The sequence below is a fragment of the Bombus vosnesenskii genome, unplaced genomic scaffold (genome assembly GCF_011952255.1).
Source record: "Bombus vosnesenskii isolate JDL3184/JDL3185 unplaced genomic scaffold, Bvos_JDL3184-5_v1.1 scf7180000013305, whole genome shotgun sequence".
Taxonomy (NCBI): domain Eukaryota; kingdom Metazoa; phylum Arthropoda; class Insecta; order Hymenoptera; family Apidae; genus Bombus; species Bombus vosnesenskii.
The window spans coordinates 2,431,276-2,454,193 of record NW_022882954.1 but is presented as its reverse complement, the minus strand read 5'-3'; the positions used below and the strand labels follow the sequence as shown (position 1 = coordinate 2,454,193).

At 30.8% G+C, this 22,918-nt stretch overlaps 8 protein-coding genes and 1 long non-coding RNA gene across 13 annotated transcripts; 6 read left to right on the top strand and 3 right to left on the bottom strand.

Annotated features, from left to right (window-relative positions):
* The first annotated feature begins 381 nt into the window (after positions 1-381).
* On the top strand, positions 382-3,245 carry LOC117234498 (akirin-2). 2 transcript variants are annotated; one of them, XM_033495785.1, is made up of 5 exons: positions 382-911; positions 1,406-1,620; positions 1,690-1,852; positions 1,943-2,002; positions 2,124-3,245. In XM_033495785.1, exons 1-4 carry the CDS (start codon positions 734-736, stop codon positions 1,951-1,953), a joined length of 567 nt encoding a protein of 188 aa, XP_033351676.1. In that variant the 5' UTR covers positions 382-733; the 3' UTR covers positions 1,954-2,002; positions 2,124-3,245. The 2 variants fall into 2 exon arrangements, with proteins under 2 accessions (XP_033351676.1, XP_033351678.1); XM_033495787.1 differs by having other exon boundaries at positions 388-911; positions 1,421-1,620.
* LOC117234500 lies at positions 1,494-3,405 on the bottom strand. The gene is made up of 3 exons (XR_004493532.1): positions 3,325-3,405; positions 1,806-1,949; positions 1,494-1,582 (listed from the first exon to the last, which is right to left on the bottom strand). It is a non-coding gene; the product is annotated as an uncharacterized LOC117234500 (long non-coding RNA).
* Positions 3,406-4,323: 918 nt separating this feature from the next.
* LOC117234485 (arrestin homolog) lies at positions 4,324-6,839 on the top strand. The gene is made up of 7 exons (XM_033495753.1): positions 4,324-4,477; positions 4,613-4,734; positions 4,868-5,167; positions 5,257-5,484; positions 5,558-5,746; positions 5,829-5,997; positions 6,126-6,839. Exons 1-7 carry the CDS (start codon positions 4,411-4,413, stop codon positions 6,269-6,271), a joined length of 1,221 nt encoding a protein of 406 aa, XP_033351644.1. The 5' UTR covers positions 4,324-4,410; the 3' UTR covers positions 6,272-6,839.
* Positions 6,744-9,229, bottom strand: LOC117234483 (general transcription factor IIE subunit 1). Its single transcript, XM_033495751.1, has 8 exons — positions 9,168-9,229; positions 8,697-8,859; positions 8,459-8,625; positions 8,264-8,392; positions 7,877-8,103; positions 7,600-7,804; positions 7,302-7,530; positions 6,744-7,207 (listed from the first exon to the last, which is right to left on the bottom strand). Exons 2-8 carry the CDS (start codon positions 8,821-8,823, stop codon positions 7,032-7,034), a joined length of 1,260 nt encoding a protein of 419 aa, XP_033351642.1. The 5' UTR covers positions 8,824-8,859; positions 9,168-9,229; the 3' UTR covers positions 6,744-7,031.
* A 104-nt stretch (positions 9,230-9,333) lies between these two features.
* LOC117234496 (rab-like protein 3) lies at positions 9,334-10,843 on the top strand. The gene is made up of 5 exons (XM_033495782.1): positions 9,334-9,531; positions 9,840-10,049; positions 10,127-10,275; positions 10,352-10,465; positions 10,534-10,843. The coding sequence occupies exons 1-5, from the start codon at positions 9,486-9,488 to the stop codon at positions 10,711-10,713; spliced, it is 699 nt and encodes a 232-aa protein (XP_033351673.1). The 5' UTR covers positions 9,334-9,485; the 3' UTR covers positions 10,714-10,843.
* A 361-nt stretch (positions 10,844-11,204) lies between these two features.
* Positions 11,205-13,805, top strand: LOC117234482 (putative ATPase N2B). Of its 2 annotated transcripts, none has more exons than XM_033495749.1 (8): positions 11,205-11,223; positions 11,591-11,974; positions 12,285-12,470; positions 12,553-12,794; positions 12,866-13,034; positions 13,097-13,237; positions 13,329-13,448; positions 13,520-13,805. In XM_033495749.1, the coding sequence occupies exons 2-8, from the start codon at positions 11,603-11,605 to the stop codon at positions 13,640-13,642; spliced, it is 1,353 nt and encodes a 450-aa protein (XP_033351640.1). In that variant the 5' UTR covers positions 11,205-11,223; positions 11,591-11,602; the 3' UTR covers positions 13,643-13,805. The 2 variants fall into 2 exon arrangements, with proteins under 2 accessions (XP_033351640.1, XP_033351639.1); XM_033495748.1 differs by lacking the exon at positions 11,205-11,223 and adding an exon at positions 11,318-11,505.
* Positions 13,806-14,198: 393 nt separating this feature from the next.
* Positions 14,199-15,761, top strand: LOC117234492 (deoxyribose-phosphate aldolase). The gene is made up of 5 exons (XM_033495775.1): positions 14,199-14,518; positions 14,583-14,761; positions 14,845-14,980; positions 15,058-15,434; positions 15,510-15,761. The coding sequence occupies exons 1-5, from the start codon at positions 14,494-14,496 to the stop codon at positions 15,672-15,674; spliced, it is 882 nt and encodes a 293-aa protein (XP_033351666.1). The 5' UTR covers positions 14,199-14,493; the 3' UTR covers positions 15,675-15,761.
* A 225-nt stretch (positions 15,762-15,986) lies between these two features.
* On the top strand, positions 15,987-18,106 carry LOC117234494 (40S ribosomal protein S4). 2 transcript variants are annotated; one of them, XM_033495779.1, is made up of 6 exons: positions 15,987-16,094; positions 16,550-16,808; positions 17,069-17,166; positions 17,251-17,422; positions 17,483-17,612; positions 17,930-18,106. In XM_033495779.1, the coding sequence occupies exons 1-6, from the start codon at positions 16,092-16,094 to the stop codon at positions 18,054-18,056; spliced, it is 789 nt and encodes a 262-aa protein (XP_033351670.1). In that variant the 5' UTR covers positions 15,987-16,091; the 3' UTR covers positions 18,057-18,106. The 2 variants fall into 2 exon arrangements, with proteins under 2 accessions (XP_033351670.1, XP_033351671.1); XM_033495780.1 differs by having other exon boundaries at positions 16,077-16,407.
* On the bottom strand, positions 17,936-22,845 carry LOC117234479 (probable tubulin polyglutamylase TTLL2). Of its 2 annotated transcripts, XM_033495740.1 has the most exons (10): positions 21,970-22,845; positions 21,605-21,793; positions 20,370-20,495; positions 20,176-20,279; positions 19,973-20,102; positions 19,602-19,878; positions 19,327-19,529; positions 18,988-19,251; positions 18,603-18,901; positions 17,936-18,528 (listed from the first exon to the last, which is right to left on the bottom strand). In XM_033495740.1, exons 2-10 carry the CDS (start codon positions 21,680-21,682, stop codon positions 18,408-18,410), a joined length of 1,602 nt encoding a protein of 533 aa, XP_033351631.1. In that variant the 5' UTR covers positions 21,683-21,793; positions 21,970-22,845; the 3' UTR covers positions 17,936-18,407. The 2 variants fall into 2 exon arrangements, with proteins under 2 accessions (XP_033351631.1, XP_033351633.1); XM_033495742.1 differs by having other exon boundaries at positions 18,603-18,811; positions 21,605-22,532.
* Positions 22,846-22,918: the final 73 nt, after the last annotated feature.

Below are 22,918 nucleotides of genomic sequence, written 5' to 3'. Positions count from 1 at the left end.
ATATACATTTCTTAGAAGTGTTACAATTAAAATCCTTTTCTTAAACGAACCACTGACCATATTGAAAAGAAACTAAAATCTCTGTGCAAATTGAATATTGTTGCAATTTACCAAATGCATTTTCCATTTGAATAAACTTAGAGATTCCTGTCTCTAGAAAAAAAATAATTCCTCCCAAAATATCAGTTAATTCTTATGGAAGCTGTGGATTTATAAAAGAAAACATATATCAAAGCTATTGTACTTTGAGAAAAACAATTTATATATTAGAAGCAGCCGAATCTTTGATTTTTGAATTTCAATTAAAATACATCAGAAGAAGGAAATGCAAAGAGACGCCACCATGCAACATATTGACCAATCAGAATCGAAGAGTCTCAAGTTAGTTGAGTCTGCGACGTATACATTTCGGAATGCAAGTAGTGACCAGTGAAAAGATGGTGCTTTAATGGTTGAGACATTCGTTCCGTGGTCGTTCCTAGCCGACAAACCGTGGTTGCCAGCCATATTGTTTTACCGCAGTGTTTGTTTTGGTGCAGCCTAGTCAGAATACGAAGAAATCCGAGGGGATCGACACGAAGGAAGACAGAAGAATTAGAGTGCAGTTAAAGAAACTACTCAGGCAGTGCGCGTATACGGTGGTTTTGCTGTATTTTTCGGCATAATCATCGTAGCTCGCGGGCTAAGCCCATAATCTGAGTGTCAGTTGTGAACAGGACGGTAAAGGAGAGAAATGGCCTGCGCCACTCTAAAGAGATCTTTGGAGTTCGACCCGGTACATAGTCATGGTCGTCCTAGTAAACGACGAAGATGTGTACCAATGTGTGTTTCCCCCGGTACATCCACTCAAGCTAATTCCAGGCCACAGAATCCTTCGCCTTTTGGCGAAGTAACCCATAAACTGACGCCTGGTAATTACTTATAAGTTACGGCCATTTTTCTTTTTTCTATTTCATTCTTTCTTACCATGATACGACAGAGAAAGGTTGGTTAAATCGTATCAGCGATTTAAAACTTGAATTCACGACGTTTAAAAGGGGGAGGGAGGGTGCGGCGTTTAGGTAGGGGGAGATGCGTAAATCATATGGTAATGTAGTAACGGACATGGAGAATCAACTCCCTTTTTCTCCTTATTTATAAACGTTCATGTTTTTAGAAATTATTTGGTTTTATGATATTATAGGTCAATTATTAAAATAAAACATTTAAAAGTTGTAGTATTTATGTTTAAATTTACCATATTCCTAGCATTTTTTGATTGCTTCATCCCAGTAATTAATTTTTGTTATAAATTATTGATATTTTGACATAACTTCTAAAAAGTACATTTATTGTTTAGAGTTACTTTAGAAATTATATTGCTTTAGAAATCGCTAAAGAAATATAATATTTTGAATAAAAATAATCTTTTTGTATACAGAAAAGATGGCAGCCAACATAAGAGAAGAGATCCGGAGACTGCATCGACGCAAACAATTGCATTTTAGTCCTCAAAACAATACTGGTGATTCTTCAGACATGGAAGGCCCTGCCAGTCCTTCAAGCCCATCTGCTTGTGGTTCAAATTCATGTAGTTATAACCCTAGTGGAAAAGAGAAACCTTTATTTACATTCAGACAGGTTACTTATAACATAAAACTTTAATTAGTTTATTAAACAGGAAGTCTGATCAATTAAATGATTTTATAGGTGGGATTGATTTGTGAACGAATGCTTAAAGAGCAGGAGACACAGATTCGAGAAGAATATGATCATATCTTAAATATGAAGCTTTCTGAGCAATATGATGCTTTTGTTAAATTTACCTATGATCAGATACAAAAGAGATTTGAATCTGCAGCTGCGCCAAGTTGTAAGTAATATTGATTAATTTGTTGATTTCTGAGAATATTTTCCTTATATTTTGAAATATATTTCATATTAATTTTGTGTAATGTTTCAGATCTATCCTAAAACAAGATTCTTATTTATAAGGATAATATGTTTCTGTGAAGAATATTAGGTGAGATATGTAATGTTAACATAAGATTGAATTATATGCCTGATATCAATTGTGTAAAAGAATTGTTTCATTTCATTTCAATTTTAATAAGCTTTTCTATTAGTTTTTCTTATTATTATAGATTTCTACCATGTGAGAAAAATTTTGCTTGAAATTTAAATCGAGGTATGCAGCACCACCTTGTTCAAGAACATCTTTAAAGATTCAAACTACGACTTACATTGAGAAAAATGTGTCTGGTAAAAACAAAAAAAAAGAAAAAAGAAAAAAATTAGTGATGTAAGTTTAGTAGGTTTGCAGTAAACAGCAATCATACTACAAAAATCTACAGTGTATACTATTGAAACTAACAATATTTGTACTGGCCGATGTTAGAAATGCGCTGGTATCAGGGAACTGTAACGAGATTTTAGTTATGTACAAACATGAATACATATAGGAGTTATATGCAGTGCATGACTATGCTTGGAGTCCAGAACTTGACTTGCACAGGGTTCTGTAATATCACGTAACTGATTAAAAATAGATAAAAAAATGTTCATTTCTCGCACATTTTAACAGCATGTGTTAAGAAATGACAAGCAATGATGCAAATAATTCCTTGTTAATTTAATAATACATGTATTAGATATTGCTCAACCATATGCGAATACTCTTGTAATGCAAACATAAAACTGTATATTGAGGTTTTTGGCAGAAAGTACTGTGCATATGAAGAGAGATTACGTAATTAAAACATATATCTCTTGGGGAAAGTTGTTTTCGTTGAATCTTAGTTATATTTAATTTTTGTAAAATATAAGATAAATATACGCAATGTATTTTGAAAATCTTATTTTAACCATTGCGATATGAAATATTTGTTTTTGCGTGTATGATTTATTGCATATGTAAATTTTCAATGTAAGCAACATTTCCCCAAAAATGGATGTGTTCGAACTTAAATGACGTACATAACTTGTAGAACTAAATTATCAATAATACTTTGTTCCTTGTTGAGATTAAGAACTAATCTTTGAAATCTCAAATAAATTATTCGTGAATAGATTATTGATTTGTCATGATTACTTAAATTTTGTTGAGTTTTTATTATGTGTTAGCATTTTTTTTAGCAAAAACATCATCTTGTTTAAAATACAAATATAAAAATTTGTAAAGAATTCAAGATAAGGTATAGTATGTAGCATTGTACGAACATATTGTCAAAAATGAATATTTGAAATAAAGATTTCATAAAATTTCGCAAATATTTCTGTTCCCTGGTAGCAACGACTTTCTTTAGCATAATAAAGCAGTAAATAATGGATATATAATACCTATACCTTTATTGTGCCTGTTATTAGACATGTTTATCGCGATAATTCTACTATATCTAATGTTATCAATTTAAAAATTTTTAGTTTATAACCCTTCATTTTTATATCATATCTCGCGTTTCCTTGCTTTTTTTTGGTTTTCAAAAAAAGTTTAAATATAATATGAATGAGGCTTTCTTGGTTGCTGCATGCATTTTGTTCTGTTATAAGATGACATTCACTCATTTTAAAAAACCGTTAGGCATGAGCAAGTATTTAGCCAAAAGAATTACTGTGACCATGTTATGATTTATTTTTATTACTACTTAACATTTATATATTGACAAAATTTTAATTCTTTATCTGTAAAATCACATTTTGAAAGGGGGCATTAAGAATTGCCTTATTCATTCCCAAAAAGGTGTCCTTTAGTTACCAGAACAATTTGGGAACACAATATTAGTGTTCATACTTTCATACAACAATATACATGATATGTCAAGTGTTTGCTGACTGCTGAATGTAAAAAAAGGAAGGAATATAAGTGGTTCTAACTGTCAATAATAAGTAATATCTACTTCAGAAAAATATTGTTTACCATTAAGAAAAATTTTGTGAAAATATACCGATGAGATTCCTTATGAATTCAAGGGATTTAATTTCAATTAAAATACCTCCATATTACATTATGTAAGCACTTATTATTGAAATAAATATAAATATAAGACTGATCACGTGTACTTCTTTATTTTAGCCTTTTTAAATTAATCGAATATATGTAGTTGCACATACTACTTTTTTATTAAATTAATTTAAAAAATATTTCATATATTATGAAATAAATTCACACTACTGATGGGCTTGACCATGTTTTCTAGCTGAAGGTACATGAACTACTGAGTCAGTTCCACAATATGCGTAACAAAATCCTTAGATATGTGTTCTAATCTCATTAACTAACTTGTGTAATAAACTAATACAATTAGTAGTATGGCTTCAAGGAAAGAAGCCCCTCCAAGACTATATGAAGTTCCCTGTTCTTGCTAAGAGATTGTCACTTCTGGGTGGGAAACAAACTTCTGCTAGTTCATTTAATTGGAGAAAAGGTGCCAAATGTTTCCTCTCTTGTTTTTGACTTTTGTTGTAGCCATTAAGGTATTCAAGAAAACAACTCCAAATGGTAAGTCATAAAGCATTAAAAGACCAACATATAAAAATGTAATAGTTCTTTAGAAACAATATTAGAAGAATTAGTTTTACTTTGACACAGTTTGTTTTCAAAGTCATGATTAAAAAATCATCTTGCTATCTACAGGGAAAGTCACAGTTTATCTTGGTAAAAGGGATTTCATTGATCATTTGGATAGCATAGATCCCATTGATGGCATTGTTGTTGTTGAAAATGATTATCTTCAGGGACGAAAAGTTTATGGACAGGTAAGAAATAAGAATAAAGAACTTTAATGTACAAGATTGTGTATATATATACATATCTAAGTACCGTACATTATGTACATATATATCCTTTTACACATGAAAAAATCATTCCATTTATTATTTTATTATTTAGGTAACAACAACTTTTCGCTATGGACGCGAGGAAGATGAAGTTATGGGTGTCAAGTTCAGTAAAGAACTCGTTATATGCCGAGAACAAATAGTTCCACTAAAAAAGGAAAAACAAGATATGACACCTGTTCAAGAACGTCTTCTGAAACGTCTTGGAGCAAATGCATATCCATTTTTATTTCAATTCCCACAAAGTTCTCCTAGTTCTGTTACATTGCAACCTGGAGATGATGATCAAGGAAAGCCATTAGGAGTAGAATATACTGTTAGGATATATGTTGGTGAACATGAGGAAGATAAGGTAATACTCTAATTATAATTAAATGTTAATTTATTAATAATGTATATTATATGTATATAAAATGTATGTAATTTATAATATTTATATAGGGGCACAAAAGGTCATCTGTTGCATTAGCTATAAAGAAATTGCAATATGCTCCACCTACAAGAGGACGTAAATTACCTACTTCCCTTGTTTCAAAAGGATTTACCTTCTCTCAAGGTAAACTAAATCTGGAAGTTACACTTGATAGGGAGATCTATTATCATGGAGAAAAAGTAGCTGCAAATGTCATAGTTACTAACAACTCTCGAAAGGCAGTCAAAAATATTAAGGTATATATATATATGTAATAGAATAGTAGTGGTATTGTATCTAGCACTTAATTATAATATCTATATATTTTAGCTCTTTGTAGTACAACACTGCGAGGTGACAATGGTTAATACTCAATTTTCTCGACACGTGGCTAGTTTAGAAACACGTGAAGGTTGTCCAATCACACCTGGAGCATCCTTTACAAAGCAATTTTATCTTGTTCCATTAGCTAGTAGCAATAAGGATCGTCGTGGAATTGCTCTTGATGGCCATTTAAAGGTATGCAACATGCAACATAATTAAAAACAAATGTAATTTTTATTGCTGTTCATACTTTCATATATTTTTGTTGATATTATAGGATGATGATGTGAATCTTGCATCTTCAACTATGGTGGCAGATGGTAAAACTCCTAGTGATGCTATGGGCATTGTCATCTCTTACTCCATACGAGTAAAGTTAAATTGTGGCACTTTAGGAGGTGAATTAGTTACAGATGTTCCATTTAAACTAATGCACCCAACTCCTGGTAAATAAATTTTACTATTTCATATATTAAATATTTTAATATCAAATATATGTGATAATAATAATAGTGAAATAATTTATTTTCCAAGTTTTATTATAGCATTTATAACTATTACTTTATTATTATAGGAACTGTAGAAAAAGAAAAGGCTACTTTGAAAAAGAATAAGAGTATTGAAAGGACACGATATGAGAATTCTTGTTATTCAAATGATGATGATGACAATATCGTGTTTGAAGACTTTGCTCGTTTGCGCTTAAATGAACCAGAGTAAAAAAAGAACATTTGCAAAAGGATAAATACTTATTTTGAAAGAATCTTAGATTCACAATTCTTTGTAGTAAATTTAAAACAGAGTATAATAGAATTATATGCATATACGTAGAATTTGTTGATTCTGGGATTCTTTTGATATGAGTTATGTCTAAGAATTGAAAGAATAATAAGAGGTACAGAAGGCAAATAAATTATAATATCCATATGCGCTCATTGGTATATAGAATCGAATATTAATATATCAAGAAGGATGTAACAAAAAAAGTACAAAAAAAACGGAAAGCATTATAAAAAAATTTATATCGTCTTATAATTTCTACCCGGTGGTGGTGGTCGGTTAGAAATTCACATAAAGACGAAAAAAAAAAATTAAGTAAGCTTAATAAATAACTTGTATTCGATTAAGATTAAAATCTTCCCACCTTACCAGAAGTGACATGTATGTTATTATCTTTGATTTATGGTGATTATAACGTGTCTGTAAATGTTCGTTTATTACAAACTAATGACATTGTTAAGCCATATCTGTATATTAGAAGAGAAATATAAAAATTTCGAAATATTAATTTTTGAGTTTGTTTCCTTTATATTTCGTTAAAAATACTATGACTGCTTTAAAAGAAAATGAAGAGAATGAATATTTACCAAACCCAGAAAATTATTTATTTTATGATTATACAAAATATTACAAGGATTTCAATAGTCAATCAGTCTTACAAAACATTGTTAAATGTTTACCAATGCTGACTGTATTCTGATTAGTCATACATATGTGAATAATATTCTTGATATGCTTGAATATATGCTTCTTTCTCCACGGGAGTCATTTCTGCTATTAATGCATCATTTACATCTGCAATGGCTACTGTTTTTCCTGCAACAGTTACAGTTGGTACAAGATCTTCATCTTCAGAATCCATGGTTTCTACTTCTCCTAAAAAAATTTGGTATATATGCATATTTTTTAAAATAATAATATTAATATAATAATTCTGCAATGCGCTTTAAACATTTTGTGAAAATGATACCTGTATCAATAGCTTGCATTTCAGCAACTTCTTCATTATCACTGCTATCACTAGATTCTTGAGGTAATACAGATTTTATAGCTGCCGCTGAATTTGTTCCTCCTTTTTTCTCATGAGCCAATAATACAGACATTATATCTTCACCTTGTTTGTTATTGGTTGACGTTGTATTGGTAGCAGTAGCTGCAGCTTTGTCCAAAATGTTTTCTTGTGTGTTAACTCCATCAGGCTAAAGCGCAATATTATTAATGAAAGATATAACAAAACATTAGTACTAAATTTTTAAAACAAAATTTACCTGCGAATCAGAGTTAATAACAGTACTTTCCATCATCCAAATTGGTCTTTCCTTCCTCCTATTTGCTGCATTATCATCGATAGAATCATCACCAATTGTAACATCTACTCTTGTATCTTCCACCATGAAACCTGATGATCTGGTAGCTTCACCAGACCACTGCTCACCAGGCGCTCTTAGACTGCTTGGTTTCCTTGTATCAATACTAAGAAGAGAAGGTATAAATAATATTCAAGAATTTTGGCGTATTATTAATAATTCCATTAAAAATCTATACCCTTTAATTGTATTTATATCAACTGGTTCAGGTTCCAATATTTCAGGAGCTAATTTGATACCTTCTACCTCCCTTAATAAAATATAAAGAGGTTCTAGTTGTTCATTGAATTTAGCTAATAATAGTCTTGAATCTTTTTTAGGAAGGGCAGATTGGTCTTCTTCCACTACTTCACGGCAATATGTACATCTAAATTCACCAGTAGTCATATCAAATAATTGATCTGCCTACATTATATTATAGTAATAAGTATTCTATTGTCATTAGGTTTATAAGGTAATAAAGTTGCGTTTCTCAAATTTGCTTCATATTTTGTTCTTTTTACTTTTATATATTATACAATTGAAAACTTTGAGAAACACTCCAATTTACAAATAATTTACATACCTCAAGATCAGTAAATGTTTTTAAACAATTTGTACATTTAAAACTGGCCCTACTAGTTGCATCTCTTTCTTCAGTTTCCATTCTTTTTCTCATTAAATCTAGTTTATATTTTACTACATTTACAAAAGTCTAAAATATAAAAATGTACAATAATTTGCCTGATAAGAACAATGGAGGTCAAATATTTTGTTTTACCTTATAATTAATAAAATAATAGTTGACTTTTTGTGCTTTTCCATCTGATCCAGTTTCCATTTTTAATCTAACTTGTATAAATTTATCATTACGTAATGTAGATATTCTAGCTCTTAACATCTTGCGTTCAAATTTTAACAGTTCACAAATGTCATCTTCTTTCATACCTAACAAAACATAATAATATAATCATGCATTTGCAATAGTATAACAGATAACTTATATCCAATTCACTTACATGGATTTCTAACTAGCATATCAACAATTAAAGCATCTTCTATCGTATAAAATCCACGTACTACTAAACGTGCTAATTGTTTTAAACTACTGGGAACTTCTGTAACAAGTCTTTCTTCACCACTCATCTTGTGTTTAATTACATATAATAAAATATGAGAGTACTGAAAAAATTTGTACAAATTATTAAACTCTATTATTAATCTGCAGATAAATTATGTGTATTTTTCTGCCTGTACAATACGTTTTACAACATGTTACCATTTATAAATTTTTTAATTGTCTTGAAATAATGTTATTTTTAATGATATATTTCATACAATTTAAATCTAATATAATGTAAGAAACCAAAAACGGGAACGTGAAGATCCTTGTAATAGGCTCTGGGCTTAGAGTATAATAAATAATAATAATAATAAAAGAATTTCGCACAATTTACTATTTTAAGTGTAATTTGTAACAAAATACTAACCTTTAAAGTAATTTAAATAGTTCATTTATCATTAAATATTTTGATTAAATACAAGTATAAGCAAATTAAAATATGTATCAATTACAAATATTAATTGTATGTTCTCTCAAAAGAAGTAAAAAACTAACGAGTCAAAATACATTATTTCATTGTTTGATTAAATATGAGAAAGCACCGTTCCAACGGACGCTTGTTTATGAGTAAAATAGTTTTTAGGTTATGTATTCATAATAGAAAATTATCAAATGACTAGCTGTCAAACAACAGAAATAAAGAAACAAGAAAATACATTTTTATATATTTTCATAAAAATTATTGATGGCTGCAATCGATAAAGTTAAGATTATTGTTGTTGGTGATTCTGGTAAGAATATGTATATGAAACAATTCTATAATATTTTTTTGTTATTGTCAGTATCCGTTATTTTGTTTATCTATCTATTATTAAGTGTTATTTCGTTAATTACAACATAAATGCCACATTTATTACTAGAATATATTTTTCAAGCTTATTTAATTCCTTAATTTATAAAAAGTTATATCTGATGTATTTCATACATATTTTTATGACATTATTTGTAGGTTATCTATTTTTTTTTTTTTTTACACCTATGTATATGTAACTCCTTACGATTAAATAATTGTTAAATATTCTTCCTTTCTTATATTTAGGCGTTGGAAAAACATCATTAACACATTTAATATGTCAACAACAACCTATTAGGAATCCTTCATGGACTATAGGTTGCTCAGTGGAAGTTAAATTACATGAATATAAAGAAGGAACTCCCAATCAGAGAAGATATTTTATTGAATTATGGGATATTGGAGGAAGTCAAAGTCATAAAAATACAAGATCTGTTTTTTATAATCCTACAAATGGTATAAACATGAAATATATAACATTAAGGATTTAAAGTAAAAAATTTAGAAATCATCAATCATTATTAACAATACAGGTATCATATTAGTTCATGATTTAACAAACAGAAAATCACAGCAAAATCTTCAAAAATGGCTTGAAGAAGTTTTGAGTAAAGATAATAATTATATGAAATCGAAGCCGTTTGATGATTTTGATCCTGAAAAATTTGTAGGGTCTACACAGGTAATGTTAATTATTTTTGACATAATTGTATAATTTTTTATCATGTTTTTTTGTGCAAATAAAATTATTCTTTTAGATACCAATTTTAGTTATTGGTACAAAATTAGACCTAGTTGCGGAAGTCAGATCAAATGTACATAGACGTTCTTCAACTATTGCAGAAGAATGTGGTGCTGATGAAATATTTTTGGTATATCATTTATTTTTTTAAATTATTACACACTGATATTATTGTTTTCAAATTAACATTCTTCTTAGGATTGTCATCAAGTGAGATCACTAGCTGCTGGTTCTAGCTCTTCTGTTAAATTGAGTAGGTTTTTTGATAAAGTTATTGAAAGACGTTATTATTCGTTAAAAGAGGGAATCAATCCTGACAAACGAAGACTGCCAATATATAGTGCTCCATACAGTTCTAAAATTTATCATAATGATTGAAATTCAGAAAATTTATCATGTCTATTTTAACATTAATAGAATTTGCGTTCCTAAATTTCTTGTATTACATTCCTAATTTACAGCAAAGTGCGAGTCATTAAAATAAAATGTTATAAATAATTATTTTGAAAATAGTGTTAAGATATTTATATACAAAATATAATAAAATTATACATTTTGAATTAAAATATTAAACGTATTACTTCTTATATAATTAGGCTTAAGAACATTTATTTAATTAAAATATTGAGAAATAAATGGTATTTTATACCTTCTTAGTTTTTAGCTTGTGAATAAAGCTTTATGCATCAATATGGACCCATATGAACAGCCATTAATAAATTGCATCTGATGGTTCCATATTTCCTTTTTAATTACGTCATAACATAACGCGCGGTAGATAATTTTTCAAACTGAATTTCTTTGTACATGAAATTTCTTTCTAATAATATTAAAATATCATGAAAGAATCAGTTTTAATAAATAACAACGAAGGAAGAAAACAGAAGTGTAAGTACATGATTTGATTATATATTTTTCAGTTATTCAATTCTTCATATTTATCAATATCATGCTTCACACCTACCTTTTTAAATTTCCTAGTGTGGGTATTCTATTTTAAGGTAGATACATGTAATGTATTTTCATATGCAATATAAAGGTTAACATGCTGATTGTCTGTCAAACGTAAATTTGATAAATATGTGAATATCTTTGATCATATACACTAGGAAGTTTTTCTATATTTTGTTAATTTTTTAAATTAAATGTACATTTGTCAAATATTTATCTGTAAGAATAAGTATTTAGCTAATCTGGCGTTTAATAATATACATAAGTAACATGCATAGATAACAAATTATGACCTTTCCTTTAGGACATCTTTCCCATGATGACTTACTTGTTACCAAAAAAATTTTTTAATCAAAACTATTTTACAAATTTGTCCAACAAATTTGTACAACATATTCAACGTCATGGATATGTTCATGATGTTAGTTTAATTGAGAAAGGCCCAATTGTTATGTTAAAAAATAAAATTGCAAAAGGAGAACTAGTGGAAGATGAACATCAAATGAAAGTTGCTAAAACATTGCAGAGCATTTATGAAGAAATAAATGGATACAAACCTGAAGAATTCAACTTATTAGATAAATGGTTGGGTAGGAAAAGAAAACAACCACCAAAAGGACTATATATTCATGGAGCAGTTGGTGGAGGTAAAACAATGTTGATGGATCTTTTCTACAAATGTTGCCAGGTATTATAGTTTATAGCTCATATAATTATTGCACATGGATAGCCACAAAGTATTATGAATTAACAATTTGACAGTTCATAATACTTTTCAACATAATTCATGCACATAATTAAATAATTAGTGTAACAAAGGAGTTACTTTATATAGTAAAGGTACTGATGACAAAAAAATTTTCTTTGAACTATGATAAAGGTACTCTAAATACTATAATTACTATAAATAATATAAATGGTTTTCCATATGCAGCTTATTAAAAAATAAATCTTTTAATTAAGGAAACAGGTAATTATATTGAAATGTATTATTTTAGATCGAGAATAAAAAAAGAGTTCATTTTCACTCTTTTATGCTTGATGTACATAATAAAGTACACGAAGTAAAGAAAAATATTGTACGAGATATTAGTAGTACTAAACTCCAACCATTTGATCCAATACCACCAGTTGCGAAAAGTATTACTGAAGAAGCTTGGTTACTTTGTTTTGATGAATTTCAGGTTCACTTCTGAAATATACAATCAATTATTTATGATTTAATGTAACATGTATTAATAAAATATTATATATATATATATATAGGTAACTGATATTGCAGATGCTATGATATTGAAACGGTTATTTACTGAACTCTTTAATAATGGAGTAATAGTTATTGCGACTAGTAATAGAGCACCCGATGATTTATACAAAAATGGGCTACAGAGAGGAAATTTTATTCCATTTATACAGGTTTTAAAAAATTATTGTGTTATAAATTCCCTAGATTCAGGGGTAGATTATAGGCTGAAAACAGGACTTAGAGATGAAAAAATTTATTTCATGTACGTATAGTGATGTACAAATAAGGCATATAATAAAATACTCCTCTCTAAAAAATGATAAATTTTTATAGAAAAGGAGAGGATGCAACTAGTGATGTGGACAAAATGTTTAAATATTTATGCTCAAAGGAAAATGATGTTGTGAGGTCTCGAACTATTTCTATAAGAGGTCGTAATGTTACATTTGAAAGAACCTGTGGTCAAGTGTTGGATTCAACTTTTGGAGAATTGTGTGATAGAGTAGGTTGTTACAAATTTTCATTAGATATTTATAATATAACAAGCAATTGTTTTATTTGCAGCCACTTGGTGCTAGCGATTATTTAGAACTAAGTCAAGCATTTCATACAGTTATTATAAGAGATGTACCACAACTAGATTTTCGTCTTAAATCACAAACCAGAAGATTTATTACATTAATTGATACACTATATGACAATAAGGTAAGTTTACATATGTTCTATCTACTCTTCATATTTAACAATTTAAATCATTATAAATGTTTATATTTAAATAAAAAAAAATTTTTGTCAGGTACGAGTTGTAATATCTGCAGCTGTTCCACATACAGAACTTTTTATCCCACAAGGAGATAGTGAATATACAGATGAAAAACGAATGCTAATGGATGATTTAAAAATATCACATGGTTCAGTAAGTTATGAAACAAAAGTTGTTGTTTTCATTAACTGATATATAATTTTATAACTTTGTATCTTCAACAGGACAATTACAAATCTAATCTTTTTACTGGAGAAGAAGAACTTTTTGCTTTTGATCGCACTGTATCTCGACTTTCTGAAATGCAAACCGCCCAGTATTGGGAACAATGGCAACATTATAGATAATAATAATTTATATTAGTAAAAATTTTAGTAGTTTTGTTTAGAAATTCTTTTAATTTTGATGACTAAATTGCAAACTGTTGGTAATAAATTTTCAAAAAAAGAATACTATTAGTTCGAAAAAGTAACAAGTACATTCGAGTATGCTATATCAAACATTGCTATATATTACAGAAAATATTTATAGTATTTATTACTATTATGTAAATTTATTTATTATATATTTTATTATACATAATATTCAGCAATAAACAAATGCTATAATAAATTTAGATATCAAATAATATTTAATATGTATTAATAATTGTAAAATAAAAATCGACAATTTCAATCCTTCATTCCAGAAATAGGCATGACAAGACAGCCTCTATGTCAAAATTGCGACTTTATCTGAAGGAAAATATTCTTAATGCTTTTATAAATAAAAATTAATACTTATTATTTAAGAATTATATTGATCAGTCATTCCCACTTTAGAACGAATATTTTTTAGCTTGCAAAAGTTTTTTTTTCATTTTCGCGGGGTATATGTGATATATTTTATAATGTAGCATTTGTATATATCACAATATACAATATCAGAATAAAGTGGGAGAAGGTTTATTAAGATAAAGTAACTGAGAAATGATATGTTGTCAAATGCACACATATATGAGTCTTTATATACTTTACTGTACCATCTGCCAACAATCGTAAATTATAGGTCACTGCGATGTTATCAAGTACTAAAAAAATTTTCTAATTGATATCGCTCCTAAATTTAAAGCACTTACACTCTTCTTACGTGTTCATTTTTACGCATTTTACGCATTTAAGTAAGGTTAAATATTTCCAAAAATTTTAAAAGACGTATAATGGATATTCAAAAGTTGGCTAATGGTAAATCGAATTTAAGAATTTTACAATTTTTCGTGTTTTTAACATTTATATACTTATGTTTTAGCTACAATGAATTTCGATCAATCTGCGATAGATGGAAAAGTTAATTCTATACGTTATAGAGTTAATAAATTGGAAAATCATGTTAAAACTGCTTGGTTGGTAAAAGCAATAGGTTTCATAGATTTAACTACTCTAGGAGGTGATGATACACCTTCAAAAATTGAAACTTTGTGTACTAAAGTAATACTTAGTGTTATATTAAAAATTTTGATCTCTACGACATCTTTAAAAATATTGACTTTCATGTATTTCAATAATTACAGGCAGTAAACCCTCTTAAGTTACCAAGTAACTCACATTTGCATACTGCATCTGTGTATGTATATCCCATGAGATTTGTAGATACAATGTCTATATTGGAAAAACTTGATAAAGAACATAAAATTTCCAGGGCTACTGGTAAGTATACATGTAAGTTCTTTTCTAATAATATTTAAATTAAAAAATAACAAAATATATTACTGTTATCTAAATAGTGGGTGGAGGATTTCCATCTGGACAGTTTCCATTAGAAACGCGTCTTCGTGAAGTAGAAATAGGTGTTGAACTAGGAGCTGATGAAATTGATATTGTTATTAACAGACCATTGGCTTTGATGCAACAATGGAAAGAATTATATGAAGAACTAAAATCATTTCGTGTTGCTTGTGGTAACAAATGTTTGAAAGTCATACTTGCTACAGGAGAATTAGGTAATTTAGAGAATGTATATAAATCATCTATGATAGCAATGATGGCCGGAGCAGATTTTATTAAAACATCTACCGGAAAAGAAGCAATAAATGCTACCTTGTCTGCTGGAGTTATTATGTGTCAAGCAATCAAGGATTATTATGAATCCACACAGAGAAAGGTATAAATTCTTGTTTAAAAAAATGAAAAGCAATATTTCATGCCTTACATTTGGTGTTGAAATATATTATTTTAGGTTGGTTTAAAACCTGCTGGTGGTATTAAAGTTCCACAGGAGGCTTTAGAATGGATGATGTTGGTTCAAATGGAGTTAGGAGAGGAATGGCTATCTAAAGATTTATTTAGAATTGGTGCCTCCAACTTATTGGACAACATAGTTGAAGCAATACAATCAAATTAATCTTTATTATTCATTTAATCTTTTTCAAATAGTTATTGTAATTTTGTAATACTTTTATATCCATTTATTAAAAGATTTATATATTATCAAATACCTTTTACATTTTCCATTATACCATTGATTCTTAAAGTCAGAAATATTGAAATAAGAAAATACATAATACAGAATGTACGATTTTATGATTACAACATTATCATATAATTACAATTTACAATTACTTATATAGTATTTATGCCTTAAAGCATAACTACAATTTATGTTACTTTAAAATTATGAAATTTTTAACTCAATATAATATAATGTAAGTTGTTTAAAAAAGCATCGACCAGTTATACACACGTATCCGCCATATTGGCTATAGTGGCGTTGCAGAAAGTAACATCGCGTGAACGTGCCTTTTCCATTTAGAAAACGAAGATGGTAAGTGCAACTATTTGTTGCTGACATAAAATCCGTTTACATCGGTTGAATAGTGTGTTGTATTTTTTAATATCCGAGTAAAGCGTAAACTAAATGAATTAAAGTGAATATTTATCTCTATATGATTTGTTAAATTTATTTCATTTTTATGAAGCAAGACATACGGTTAAGATGTGCGCGTAAAGGTTACATTTTTATAACGAACAGATCAATACTTCATATGAATATTTGCTATAAATCTATTCACAGAAATAAGTTTCTAGTGTGACATTTGATGATTATTATATTTTAAGGAAATAAAAGAGATAAAATGGTAAACTAACTTCTAATCTAACCTCTTTGTTTATGGAATGACAATATTATATTGAATGATATCTTTGACATTAATAAGTTCGCTGAATTCTTGTACATTTTATTTGAGACGATAACATTAAGTATGTGAAATTTGTTTTTAGGCTCGTGGACCGAAAAAGCATTTGAAGCGTCTTAACGCGCCTAAAGCATGGATGTTAGATAAACTTGGGGGTGTATATGCTCCACGTCCATCTACGGGACCTCATAAATTAAGAGAATCTCTCCCTCTTATTATTTTTCTTCGCAATAGATTGAAATATGCGTTGACTAATTGTGAAGTAACAAAAATTGTGATGCAACGTTTGATTAAAGTTGATGGCAAGGTTAGAACTGACCCCAACTATCCTGCAGGTTTCATGGGTAAGTTCATAAGACACTTTATTTTCTTTAAGTATATATTAGGCTATATCGAAGCTATAACATTTCTCAAACAAAATGTTATAGTCAAACATTAGCCAATAGTAAGATAAAAGTTCTTTATTTTGGTCACAGATTGAATCAAATATTTTTTCTGTATAACCCAAAAAGTGCACACTTTTTATATCATTTAAAAAATATATTTAAGACATATGAAAAACTAAATGTAGTTTATAATTAATAAATTCAATTTGTCTTTTTAGATGTTATTACCATTAACAAGACTGGTGAATATTTTCGATTGATTTATGACGTTAAGGGACGATTTACCACTCATAGAATTACAGCAGAAGAGGCCAAGGTATTTAATCATTGACAAAAAATCATGGATAATTCAATGAGATATCTTTTATTTAACTAAGAAATTAAATATTTTTTATTGCAGTACAAATTGTGTAAGGTAAAACGTGTTCAAACTGGACCAAAAGGTATTCCATTCCTGGTAACGCACGATGGAAGAACTATTCGTTATCCAGATCCTTTAATTAAAGTTAATGACACCATTCATTTAGATATAGCAACAGGCAAAATCTTGGATTCTATTCGATTTGATTCAGGTATAATATCTTTTAATCGTAAATATATATGAAACTTATTAATCGATTATTATTGTTTAGGTAATCTCTGTATGATTACCGGTGGGAGAAATTTAGGACGTGTAGGCACAGTTGTTAGCCGCGAGCGTCATCCCGGTTCCTTTGATATTTGCCACATTAAAGACTCACAAGGGCATACTTTTGCCACAAGGTACTTAAAATATTTACTCTTTATTTGCTTATACTTCATGATTTTTGCACATTCTTTTTTGCTTTCAAATTTTTACAAAAGAAAGAGTAAATTTATTTTTATGGTGACCATAATCGAAGCTATAATATATTATAAAAAATATTGTAGTCAAAAGTTGGTCAAAATGAATTTCCTTCATACTGGTCACTGATTGTTTTCACATAGACTTTTCAGTATTACCCATTTAGGAAACACGAGTATTATTGTTTATTAAGTTAATCTAAGCTATGTTAGATTATTGAGCCGGCTGTTATATCATATATAAATCATTCGTTTAGGTTGAACAACGTTTTTATCATTGGCAAGGGTACAAAGCCGTATATTAGCTTACCAAGAGACAAAGGTGTTAAGCTTTCGATTGCTGAAGAGCGCGACAAGAGGTTAGCAGCAAAGGGAGTGAATTAATGTACATTTGCAAGAAAATATTCAATAAACCGAGAATTTCTTGGTGAATATATATGTCTCTTTCCTTTATCCCGCATATTAATCACCCACATATGGTATTTTAGAATATATACGACAATAGAATGGGAATGTTCTTCGTTAATATTTCTATCATAATTATGTTTAAAATACGATTTTAAAACATATTTCGCTATTAAAAATATTGAGAAATATTTATGGCTGTGAAAAGTCTGGCTTAAATGTAGTATCATCGAATCATTTAATTGGTCAAAGCATATTGTGCTGATTTGCTTAAATGATAAAAGGAATATGCAGATAAAAGACCCGAATATGTGTTCTGTATATATTAAGTTATTTCGATGGCAGCCAAATTTCGGTATTTAATTCCACCATTTTCCGTAATGTGGCGTTATACTGTTCATCTCTATATTTCTCATTCTTTTTGTGCACTTCTTTGGCAGCTTTTAAATATCTGCAAAGGAAATCAATTATATATACTTTTCTGATATTTTGCCATAAATTGGAAAAATTTATTGAAATTATTACTTTTGTATAGAAAGTACGATATTTCTGGTTTCCTTTTCTGCAATTCGTGTAGTTTCCGATAAAGATGATACATAATTAATGGGATTCTCTGATTTGATTCTTGTCAACGGATAAATGCGAATCCAGCCTCCCTCTCTCGCGCATGGCGTACTCCAATCTTTACCATTATCCCATATCGACGTTTTATTGTTGCTTTCTGGGTTATTACCCTGAAAACCGCGTGGAATATACTTATCCACTAACAAGGGATTGTAACGAGACCATAAATTTGTAGGATTGTTGATAGTTGATTGTTTAAGCTAATAATTAAAATGGACATAGAATGTAGCATTTCTAAAACAAGAATTCAATATTTGTCCATAGCTACTTTATTCTAGATACATACGGTAGGTCGAAGTTCCGTGCATATATTTAGAAAACCATCAGTTTCCCGATAAGTTTTCGATTTCTTTTTCATGGTTCGATTTGTACAAAACTTGGAAGACGCTTCAACCTCATCGTCAATCGGGTTTGTTGACCATATCGTAAAAAGTGAGAGACCAGTGTTGCATACTGGAAGACCTAGTAAATCGAACAGGTCATGCAGCAGAGGTTTCTTCACTTCAGAGTCAATTTCGCAGTCATTACTTAAAGCTGGGCTTAGATTGACCTGTTCAAATGTCGATTATCGAATAATTAACAATAATTTTCATTAATAATTCAAGCGAATGAGACATCTCTTAACCTCTAGTAACCATGGTTTTAAATTTCTGTCGATTAATACGTCAAATCCGAAAAACTCGAAGCAATTTGAAGATTTCGGTATGCTCGCGGCTTGGCTCAATACAGTTAAACTGACTAAACAGGCTATTCTCTGCCAAAGAAACCAATCGTAATATCCAGCTTGTTCGAAGTATCTTCTCAATTGTCTAAAAGTCCATTTGCAACCTGCGAATGTTCGAATTCTACTATCTATGGTACAATCTAAGAAACTTTAAATTAGTGACAGTGATTTTATACCAGAACCGACGCGTTCCTTCTTCTCAGAGTATCCTGGACCCAATTTGTTTAACGAAAAGTTAGTGAGATGCCGGAAAGGATCGTTCAAATGTTCTAATGAAAATTTTTCTGTAGCGAAACGCGCCAATCCTTCCTTATACAAGTATATCGTCAAAGGCCGATAAGAGGGTACGCACACGTATAATCGTAGATCGAATTTATAACCTCCGATCAGAAAGGGATTCTCGATGTATCTTTGAACCACTGCTGCATTGTCGTACGTAAGATCGCTTAATTTCTAGAAACGTAAGATTCTGCATTTGACGAGTTCAGCTAATAAGTTAAGTTTATCCTTTAATCATCGATGTTCACGTAGCACGATTGATTCTTACGCGAAACAAAAAGATTCCTTTCCCCTGACTTTGACCAACTGGCTTACAGATCCAAACTCTGTCGTGTTCACAGCGGCTGCATTCTTCCGCCAATTTAGTATATTCCGATGGCAAGTTATATCCTACAGGACTAACGCGTTGTATTTTTGATAACGTTGATCGAATATTATTCTCACGATATCTTGTTAAACTCTAGATTATACCTGAAATCGTAGATCGAACCGTGCATCTTCTTCATACATCTAAGATGACGGATAAGATTGTCTTTTCGACAGATCGAACTCCCTTTCGGAATTCTGTTGATAAACTAAAAGATTCACGGGAATACGATTGAAAAGATGTCACTTTGCTACTACCGGAATCGATTTTAACATAGGAGATTCAGACGACCTATTACCTGCCATGGGAGTAATAGCTTGTAATGGGGAAGGGGGAAGCCGCCGGATCGCCACCATAAATTCCATCGATCTTTGAATACATTATTTTCGCCAGTATATTCTCTCCAGCCCCGTTCCGTACAAACCTGTGATCAAAGTATGCCATTCATATGTACAATTCGTTTATCAACTTACTTACGGATCAAAGTTCGTTCTTCTAACAATAAGCGAAGAACATTTTATCGCGTGACTCTCGAACGGATGGAACGGATGCGATGAGCAAAATATCTATTAAACTGGAACATTACGCATTCTATAATTGCGAAAAGTTGGAATGCGCGTGCAAAAATAGCAGAGAACGCCCTTGATTTATTTGTCGTGTTATTAGAGCATTAAGAATGGTTACTTTTGATATGAAAAGCGAACCAAGGCCTCTAATTACAATTAAATTCGAGTATATCTCTTTTCGCTGTTACGGTAGCCTAGTTTTATTATTCTTTTCTTATAACTTCAACATCGATTCGCTGCGGAAGGTCATCGACCACATTTACACTCTATTCTTATAACCTGAATCGTTTCCGTTTCGTTTTAATAGCCTGCTCTCTCCCTCCCCCATCTGTCTGTCTGTCTATCTATCCGTAATGACTAGAGAAATTAATTTTTACGTAACGAAACGTCCAGAGGAACATCACGATTATATCAAAGTTGCCGATGAAAGTTTGTTTCGGGCTGCATAGTACGTGCATCGCTATTGTGTTAGATCGTATGGAAGGAAGAGGTGAATCGTCGTAACGGTGCGCCCCAACAACTCTATTCTTCGTCTATTATTATTGCATGTCGCATTTAATAGCCGTGTTTCTAAAAATGGTGCACGCAAAAGCGCGTCGCATCTCGTTTGGCTCTGCAGGTATGTACGTGCATATGCACACCGTACGTACCTTGAAAAGTATTCAGTTCAAGGGCACGGCTAAGTTTGTAACCGTGTCGAACAAATTCCAAGCGACATAAAAGCGTGACGGAACGTATCTAACATTTATGTACCTACCGGTGTTACGTGTATTCATTGCATTTTAGAGCTAAACTACCCACGCAATCGTGATACACACTTTACTGAAACGTGACTCGCTCGATTTTCGTCTTTTCAATGAAGAGCATCTAATATCATCCATACATAGCGCTTCTACTATTCAATAGCTAAGGCTGAAATTCGAGGAAACGTTCGGAGCGCCATGTACGATTCTAAGAATATCGATACCTGTATAAGAAGATGCGGTCCTGTACCATTGTCGTTGAGTCTGAACACAAAAGGACCATCCAAGTATCTCACTGCCATATCGAAACATTATATTTTGGAAGAGCGCGCGAGGACAATAACTTTGATTAGTGGTATCACGGTAGTATAATCGATCTTCTTTCTTGAAATAATAGCGACACTTTTGTTCCTCTGATTACGTGAAACGGAGAAAAGAGATTAAAGCGTTAAGCGATATTTTTATTTAGGAAAGCGTTCAACACCGGTTTCCCGTTGTTCTTGTGGCAAGTTTGAAAAGTCCGAAAGAAAAAGGAAGAAAGGTAATTAGTAACACAAAGTAAGAAGAAATTCAAGATATCTTATCATACCTCGCACTTTTCATTCACAAAATATCAACATGTAGCTCTTGATGATTTTAAAAAAGCGTGTAATCTAGACATATCTCGATTATATCTGTCGTTCTCTTTTCTTTTTTTTTTTTTTTTTTTATATCCAAGAAAGTGTCTCTTAACGATTATAGCGAGTTATTCTTCGAAACGACATTCTCGTTAAAGATTACTCTTTCGTATTTAAATATTTCGATGGGCCCGCATGCAAGCGAGTCGGAATCTCGATTCTCACTGGTGCACCGCCACGTTTCGGTCTACGCAATCGCTATGACCTGGTCGCAGGCGCGCAGGTTGCTCGTATGCCACCTTCCACGCCGCTTTCCAGCTTTTATGGGCTTTCGCTGGACACCGCGAACCCACAAGGACACCGGAAGCTTCATCGGTCGCGAACTTCCGAAAGAATTACACCGATTTCCGTTTAAGGATATTGCGGACACGCGACTTTCCGACAGGCCTATTCATCGAGATTTGTACCAGATTTACTTGTACCAGAAATAGCATAAATATCGACTGGTGCAGTTTAAAGCTTAAAACTTGCAACGATGCGCATCGCGATGACAGGTTCCTTTCAACCGTATCAAAAAATCACGTCTACATTCTCTGTCTTCCCATTTCTCAAATGTTTCCGGAGAAATTCGTAAAAGCGCGACCGCTATTCTTCGCTATCTGTGTCTATGTGGATATATTAATAGGAATACGCTCATTGAGGTACGCGATTATGACGTATCAATTGCAAAAAAGATTCATCAAAATGTTTCGCGTGTTTGGCTACGTTGTAGGTAGGAGGTACCGCAAGGTTACTTTAATGACAAATCGATGAAACGTCCCTTACGGTGGAGTTACTTCCTGGTTAGAGACGAAATGCTTTGTGATCGAGCCTTCACGTGTTTCGTTGTACGCGGTCCGAGTTCTTTCTTTCTCTTCGGAG

What these genes read in the sequence shown, in the direction of transcription:
- LOC117234498 (XM_033495785.1), top strand. Translation starts at nt 734, where the DNA reads ATGGCCTGCGCCACTCTAAAGAGATCTTTGGAGTTCGACCCGGTACAT. An exon ending in AACCCATAAACTGACGCCTG is followed by an intron (nt 912 to 1,405) that starts GTAATTACTTAT and finishes GAATAAAAATAA; the next exon opens with TCTTTTTGTATACAGAAAAG. An exon ending in CTTTATTTACATTCAGACAG is followed by an intron (nt 1,621 to 1,689) that starts GTTACTTATAAC and finishes ATGATTTTATAG; the next exon opens with GTGGGATTGATTTGTGAACG.
- LOC117234485 (XM_033495753.1), top strand. Translation starts at nt 4,411, where the DNA reads ATGTTTCCTCTCTTGTTTTTGACTTTTGTTGTAGCCATTAAGGTATTC. An exon ending in GACGAAAAGTTTATGGACAG is followed by an intron (nt 4,735 to 4,867) that starts GTAAGAAATAAG and finishes TTTATTATTTAG; the next exon opens with GTAACAACAACTTTTCGCTA. An exon ending in CTCTTGATGGCCATTTAAAG is followed by an intron (nt 5,747 to 5,828) that starts GTATGCAACATG and finishes TTGATATTATAG; the next exon opens with GATGATGATGTGAATCTTGC.
- LOC117234483 (XM_033495751.1), bottom strand. Translation starts at nt 8,823, where the DNA reads ATGAGTGGTGAAGAAAGACTTGTTACAGAAGTTCCCAGTAGTTTAAAA. An exon ending in ATTATTTTATTAATTATAAG is followed by an intron (nt 8,393 to 8,458) that starts GTAAAACAAAAT and finishes TTTATATTTTAG; the next exon opens with ACTTTTGTAAATGTAGTAAA. An exon ending in AATGCAAGCTATTGATACAG is followed by an intron (nt 7,208 to 7,301) that starts GTATCATTTTCA and finishes AAATTTTTTTAG; the next exon opens with GAGAAGTAGAAACCATGGAT.
- LOC117234496 (XM_033495782.1), top strand. Translation starts at nt 9,486, where the DNA reads ATGGCTGCAATCGATAAAGTTAAGATTATTGTTGTTGGTGATTCTG. An exon ending in AATTTGTAGGGTCTACACAG is followed by an intron (nt 10,276 to 10,351) that starts GTAATGTTAATT and finishes TTATTCTTTTAG; the next exon opens with ATACCAATTTTAGTTATTGG. An exon ending in GTGCTGATGAAATATTTTTG is followed by an intron (nt 10,466 to 10,533) that starts GTATATCATTTA and finishes CATTCTTCTTAG; the next exon opens with GATTGTCATCAAGTGAGATC.
- LOC117234482 (XM_033495749.1), top strand. Translation starts at nt 11,603, where the DNA reads ATGATGACTTACTTGTTACCAAAAAAATTTTTTAATCAAAACTATTTT. An exon ending in TTTGTTTTGATGAATTTCAG is followed by an intron (nt 12,471 to 12,552) that starts GTTCACTTCTGA and finishes ATATATATATAG; the next exon opens with GTAACTGATATTGCAGATGC. An exon ending in GATGAAAAAATTTATTTCAT is followed by an intron (nt 12,795 to 12,865) that starts GTACGTATAGTG and finishes AAATTTTTATAG; the next exon opens with AAAAGGAGAGGATGCAACTA.
- LOC117234492 (XM_033495775.1), top strand. Translation starts at nt 14,494, where the DNA reads ATGGATATTCAAAAGTTGGCTAATG. An exon ending in TATTCAAAAGTTGGCTAATG is followed by an intron (nt 14,519 to 14,582) that starts GTAAATCGAATT and finishes CTTATGTTTTAG; the next exon opens with CTACAATGAATTTCGATCAA. An exon ending in TTGAAACTTTGTGTACTAAA is followed by an intron (nt 14,762 to 14,844) that starts GTAATACTTAGT and finishes CAATAATTACAG; the next exon opens with GCAGTAAACCCTCTTAAGTT.
- LOC117234494 (XM_033495779.1), top strand. An exon ending in TTACAGCAGAAGAGGCCAAG is followed by an intron (nt 17,167 to 17,250) that starts GTATTTAATCAT and finishes TTTTTATTGCAG; the next exon opens with TACAAATTGTGTAAGGTAAA. An exon ending in GGGCATACTTTTGCCACAAG is followed by an intron (nt 17,613 to 17,929) that starts GTACTTAAAATA and finishes TCATTCGTTTAG; the next exon opens with GTTGAACAACGTTTTTATCA.
- LOC117234479 (XM_033495740.1), bottom strand. Translation starts at nt 21,682, where the DNA reads ATGGCAGTGAGATACTTGGATGGTCCTTTTGTGTTCAGACTCAACGAC. An exon ending in GACCGCATCTTCTTATACAG is followed by an intron (nt 20,496 to 21,604) that starts GTATCGATATTC and finishes CTTTGATCACAG; the next exon opens with GTTTGTACGGAACGGGGCTG. An exon ending in GGTTCGATCTACGATTTCAG is followed by an intron (nt 20,103 to 20,175) that starts GTATAATCTAGA and finishes ACAACGCGTTAG; the next exon opens with TCCTGTAGGATATAACTTGC.